This window comes from Galeopterus variegatus, unplaced genomic scaffold (assembly GCF_000696425.1).
Source record: "Galeopterus variegatus unplaced genomic scaffold, G_variegatus-3.0.2 Scaffold2242, whole genome shotgun sequence".
NCBI classification, from domain to species: domain Eukaryota; kingdom Metazoa; phylum Chordata; class Mammalia; order Dermoptera; family Cynocephalidae; genus Galeopterus; species Galeopterus variegatus.
In genome coordinates, this window is record NW_007728353.1 from 185576 (window position 1) to 191716 (window position 6141).

General features: G+C 55.3%; 1 protein-coding gene across 1 annotated transcript in view; it reads right to left on the reverse strand.

The window, feature by feature from the left end:
* The window catches only part of CACNA1S (calcium channel, voltage-dependent, L type, alpha 1S subunit), a 71567-nt gene that overhangs the window by 32294 nt on the left and 33132 nt on the right, over positions 1–6141 (reverse strand). Inside the window, exons 12-16 of the mRNA XM_008581052.1 lie at positions 5558–5765; positions 4304–4424; positions 3272–3386; positions 2061–2154; positions 1355–1424 (exon numbers count right to left, since the gene is read on the reverse strand). Of these exons, the coding sequence (XP_008579274.1) occupies positions 1355–1424; positions 2061–2154; positions 3272–3386; positions 4304–4424; positions 5558–5765 (608 nt within the window). The remainder of the gene's footprint in view (positions 1–1354; positions 1425–2060; positions 2155–3271; positions 3387–4303; positions 4425–5557; positions 5766–6141) is intronic.

Sequence of the window (6141 nt, forward strand, 5' to 3'; positions counted from 1 at the left end):
ATGCTTAATCACAGAGACCGATAATTCTTAGAATTAGCATATTGGCATCCTTTCCCCCACTTAATTCTTCTTTCCCCCATTTTGTTCATTTTATCGTACGTGTCTTTTGTTGGAAGCCATTTCAAGTTACTTTTAGAAAGAAGTAGGCTTGCCAATTAGTTCAGCTGGCTAGAGCACAGCCTTATAACACCAAGGTCACAGGTTCGGATCCCCATGCCGGCCAGCTGCCGAAAAAAGAAAAGAAGCAGATTCCTCACTCTACCCCCTGACTTCTTCCAGCCCCTTCCCTTTCCCCTGGCCTTGGGTTTCCTATGCCAGCCACCCTCCCAGGGGTGCGCCAGCCACTCTCATCTAATAGATGATGCCTGTTAGATGAAACAACTCAAAATGAATTATTCTAAAACACATCTTCATTTCTGGTAGATAACTGAAGGCATTTTACACTTCTATCAGCTCCATTCTCCCCACACTTCACTTTGCACAGTCTTTTCATGCATCCATCCATTCTATTTATCGAGAGCCTACTCTGTGCCAAACGCGGTGCCATTTGGAGCACCGAAAGTCCCCTTGGAGCTTAGGGTCACTGGAGCAAACGGATGCTAATCAGCAATTCCACAAACAGACCTAAAAGTGCCCCAGTGACTCAGTGCTCCAAAGGACCCATGGGTGACTAAGAGAGAAACCGGGAGCTCTTCACCCCCAGGCTCTTCCAGTGGACTTTAAAGATTAACCCAGCCTGGTTCTGCTTCCCCCATATGTCCTCCCCTTGGTCCAGATGAACAGATTTCTGCAGCAGTCACTGGTTATTTGTATTTAGGAGATATTTGTAGTTTGCCCATGGCTGTGTCTTATCCATCTTTCCTCCCACCCAACCTTGTCTCCTTCTTTTGGATTCTCTCACAATGCCGGTCATGGTTCTATTCACCCCTGTGTCAGTCCAGTCCCCAGCCCTCCTGGGCACTGGATGGTGAGTAATCTACCCCCTCACCACATAGATAGGTGTACCCTATTTATGATCCATTCTGCATGGCTGGCAGGGAAGATGTGTGCCTACCGGTCTCTGTGCTCCTTGGAAACTGAGTCCTCAGCACTGATGTACATACCTGGAACTCAGTAAATACTTGCTGAATTAAATAAAAATAAAATGTGTGGATTTTCTATTGTGCGTATTGTAGGGAGAGGTAGGCGGACAGAGGCTTGCAAGTCTAGGTGCAGAAGGGACATCTTTAGTGGCCTGATCTCCACACGGAAGGGTCCAGGTGGGGGCACAGAAGAGACGGCCCGTGGGGAGAACCAGCACAGCACGCTTCCCACTCAGTCCCATCCCGCTCCAGCCTGGCTCAGGGACCCTCACCTGGGAAGTCAGCCGAGGGGTAGGGATCCTTCACCTCATTGACATTAGATTCAAACTCATCGATTTTCAGCTGTAGGAAGGAACACAATGAAGAGAGTGATGAAAACAAAAGCTGCGGGCGGTTTCCACTTCTGAGCAGGGCTGGAGGCCTGCACAGCTCTGGGCTCACTCCGTCCTCCCACAGCCTGAGCGATGGGTGATACTGTGACCATCCCCCTTTTACAACAGAGAGGCCCGAGCTACCACGGGGCAAAGCCAAGGCCCAGGCCTGTCTCAGCCTGTCTTCACTGCACCCCCTGCTTGGTTTTCTAGAAGAGAGTTGAGCGCCCCAGGCCAGGGTCCCCAGCCCTTCTGGAGCCCTGCTCCCTGACCCTTTGAACTCTACTCCCTTAGTCTCCAGGAAGGTGGAGCAGAGCCAGCCTGGATGAGCAGGCCAGAGCTAGAAATGGTGGGTGCCAGTCTGGGCCTTTTAATGGAATAGTGGGTGTCAGCAGGGGCGGGAAACTGGGGCTCTGAGGAAGTCTGGTTCCCGGATTGGGGTGTCTGCCTCTTAGTTCAGGATTCCTTGGAGGAGGCGTAGCCATTGGTTCTCCCTCTAACAGAAGGCAGGAAGATGCCCTCATCTGGCTGGTAAGCAGGCAGACGACCACTCTCCCACCTCCCCACTCCACATCCTGCCTCTAAAATAGTCCACAGAGGTGCTCACCTTGGCGGTGGTGGGGATGCCCTCACCCTTGGGTTTCTGTTCCAGCTTCTTGGCCATGATGGACTTTTTCTCTTCTGGCTTGTCTGGGAGACCCCTGAGTTGGAAAACCAGAAAAACCCAAGGTAGAAACACAACGAGAAAGTTCTCAGGGATCTGCTCAGCCTGACAACCACCTTCAGGGGACCCCACAGCAAGGGCTTAGGGGGATCTGTGGGGAAGAAGCAGCATTGGCCACCAGTGGGAAGGGCAGTAGGCCTGGCAAGTGCTTTCTCTATGATGAGAGGGCGTGATACCCAGCCTGAGCCCATGGCTGAACATGGCTCACTGGTCAGCCATATTCACTCTTCACTGGCAGTGAATGGGTGGGAAGTGGCTTCGCACCTGGCTCATAAAGAAGTCACAAGGTGGAAGCATGGTTTGTCCAAGACGGTTCCAACTCTTTGGAAACGTCTGGACTCCATTGCTGGTCTCTCTCTCCCTTTCTCTTCCCATCTTGCCTCCACATTCCTGCAGGCATGGGCACTGGAAGGACCAGACCTGTCTAGAACCTAGTTCCTCAAAGCATGGTCCTCTGGCCGGCAGCACTGGCGCTGCCAGGGAGCTTGTTAGAAATGCGGAACCTCAACCCCACCCTCCTCTATTCAGACTTCTTACATCAGAATTTGCATTTCAACCAGGTCCCCAGGTGATTCAAACTTTGAATCAGTCTGAATTTGAGAAACACTGTCTAGAAGACCAGTCCTGCTTCCACTCCCAGAGGAGGGCCCCAGGCCACAGAGAGTTAAATGACAAAACCGTAGATGGAGAGACTTGTAAAGGACCTGAGTAGTCAACTCTTCACAGATGAGAGGATGCCTGAGGATCAGCAAAGGGAAATGACTCCCTCCAAGAAGCACAGAGACTCTGTAGCAAGGCAGGACGGGAGCTCCCAGGACCTCTGGCCAGGGTGGCCTGGGCCATCCTGCCTGGCTCTGCCATCACATTTCCTGAGGCCTGTCCAGAAGGCCAGCTTGCCTCTAGTCCTGCCTGCAGGAACACCTCACAGGACTTCAGCAGTCCCTGCACGTGCTGGTTGCAGAAGCCAGCTCGTGGGGGCAGGTGTCATGATGTCGTGGCCCCTGTTCATCAGCTCTGGGGACGCCCCAGAGCTGAGAGGCCACAGCCGAGACTGAACACTCCAGGTCCTCCCCTGTTGTAGACGCAGCACTCACTTGGACATCTTCCTGCGTTTTCTCTCCTCGGCCTTGGCCTTCTGGGCAGAAGTCAGGCTCTCTGCCTCAGCCAGGTTATCCACGGCAATGGCCAGGAAGACATTGAGCAGGATATCTGAAGGGTCCAGCTAAGGAAACTTGAGTTGTGGTGGAAGGAAAGCCCTTGAGGAAGGAGTCCCACACTGCCTGCATGTCGGCCGGACCTAACCCCACTCTCTGGGTGAGGTAGTTGGAGTCCCTCTTGCCTGAGCTACCCCGTGGGAGGGCGTGGGCCTAGGGACAAAGATGATGGAACTCAAGGAGGCCTGCCTGCAGAGGGTACCCACCATGCGGCCTGAATCCACTTGGCCTTTGAATCTCCCCCATCTCCTGTCCAGAACTGACCCCAGCTCCCACCTGGGGCTGTGTGGGAGCCAGTGAGGCAGAGCAAGTGAAAACCATGCTAGGCACCCATGAGCTCAAGGCACAATGGTCCCCACCCTGTGCGTGCACCCTCCCATACTCTCAGATCCTGTGGTACTGGCGTCAGGACTGCTCGGGCACTGCCAGCATCTCTCTAGCCCATCCACCATCCACCTCAACCTCCCATCTGCTCATCTCACCTCTTGGCCTGTCCTGTCTCAGTCTTTCTGGTCCCAGTGTTCAGGCTGATCACCCCTGGCCACAAAGTCCTGGTTCCTCCCTGCCTGCCTCCAAACCTTTGGACCAGGCTGTCCCACCATCTCCACTGCTCCTCAGCTGAGCCCTGTCCGGCCTCCTTCTGCTCCAGGCTCACCAGCCTTGCTGGGATTAATTCCTCCCTCCTGTAACCAATCACGCCTGTGGTTCTCTAACCTTTCTGGTGGAGGAATGAACCTACAGCTATACCTGCATTTGTTATGTCCTACCCCCCATGCATGCCATGAGCCCGGAGCTCCCCTCCAGCCAGAAGGTCTGGCTGCCTAGCAAGTGGGCACACTCGGCCCCCATCTTAAGCCCTTTTCACCACTCCCTCCCTAGGGTCTTTTTTGCACCCTGCTCCTGAGGGGATGCAGTTGCCGCAGACAAAAAGGATGATGAAGTAAATGCACACGAGCACGCCAGGGTAGGACGGCCCGCCGTACGCCATGATGCCATTGTACATCACAGAATTCCAGTCTTCACCCGTCAGGACCTAGGGGGAGAGGGAGGAATGAAGGGACAGGAACACAGAGGGACCCAAGAGTCTTCTGTCAGGACCGCATTGTCCAAAAGGCCTCTTCCAGGGCTGGCCAGTTAGCTCAGTTGGTTAGAGCATGGTGTTGTAACACCAAGGGTTTGTATCCCCATACCAGTGGCCAAACACCAAAAACCAACAACACAAAAGGCCTCTTCTGACTCTGCAATCCCCCCAGACCTTCCCTCTCTTCACCCCACGGCACAGGACGAGTGGTCCCTGCGCTCCTCATTGCCTCTCTTCCAAGGATTGAAAATGTTATAACTCTCCAGGGCCATGGAGCTGGTGTGTGGGGTCGCCACTTCCCCTGCTCCGTTCCTAATCTCCAGGCTTGACTGTACTGCACACACCCGGGCCTCCTGTTATTCCAGCCTCCAGAGATCCTGTGAAATGTCAAGCCCCTTGAAAGGCATGGTGCCTCGAGGTGGGTACCCTCTGCAGGCCAGCCAAGGGTGCATGGAAGAAAGAGAGGGTGAAGCCAACCACAGGACAGACTGATCGTCACACACTGCCCCTCCCTGGTACAACAGGGGGTGTTACTCACGAGACGCCGGCTACAATAGAGAGGAGCATTCCTGTGCTCTACACTAAGAAGGTCCCTCCAGGAGGCCTGTGGCTCTGAAGGCCTGACTGAGTCACAGCCATGCTCCCTTGGGTGGCTTCAAGTGAACAGCTGGCTGGGCCATGCCTCTGGGGTGGTAAATGGCTTGTATTTCTCTGGGGCTTTCCCAGCCTTGGGGAGGGACAGCTCGTCTTGTCTGACTTTGCCCTCAGAGATGTGAGCAGCCCATGGAACAGAAAGTACCCTCTGGACTTCCAGCCCACCCCAACTCCAACCACTTATTAGCTATTATCTCCTGCAGGCCAGCACTCTGTTAGACACCAGGGATGAAGACAAGTCAGACAGACGGTGCAGCTCCAGTGGAGGAGACAGGTAAGGCAGCATTGCAACGGAGAAGAGCCCGGGAGATGGGGGGGTCTGAAGAAGGACATCGGACTCAACACAGCAGATCAGAGGAGGCTTCCTGGAGGAGGTGATGCCCACCCCGATCTTGAAGGACAGAGGGAGGGGCATGCAGGTGATGGCCTACCTGGAAGACGCTTATGAGGGCCTGGGGAAAGTTGTCGAAGTTGCTGCGCCGCACCTCCGTGTCCTCAAAATCATACCTGCCCCCGAAGAGCTGCATGCCCAGGAGGGCGAAGATGATGATGAAGAGGAAGAGCAGCAGCAGCAGGGAGGCGATGGAGCGGATGGAGTTGAGCAAGGACGCCACCAGGTTGCTCAGCGACGTCCAGTACCTGCAGGGAGAGGGCGGCAGGTGGGGAGGACGCAGACCCCTCTCCACAGGCTTGGGGGACAGGCTCCGGACGGGACGCAGAGGGAGAGAGGGCGGCCTCGGGCTGGAAGCTTCTGGATTCAGGGCTGCATCCGCTCTCTCCTTCCTTCCCAGCGCTTATCCCAGTCTGCAGTTCCACATGCTTGGTAGGACTGTTGATGAGCGTCCGGTCCCACCGCTAGACTGGAAAGCCCGTGAGCGCGGGGAGCAGCTGTGTCCTGTGCACCCGCACGTGTCCTGCGCTCGGCACAGCGCCCGGCCCAGAGGGCTTGATGAGCACGGGCGCACAGGCGGACACGTCTCCTCTCCCCACCTCCTTCTTTCTTCTTTCCACCCCC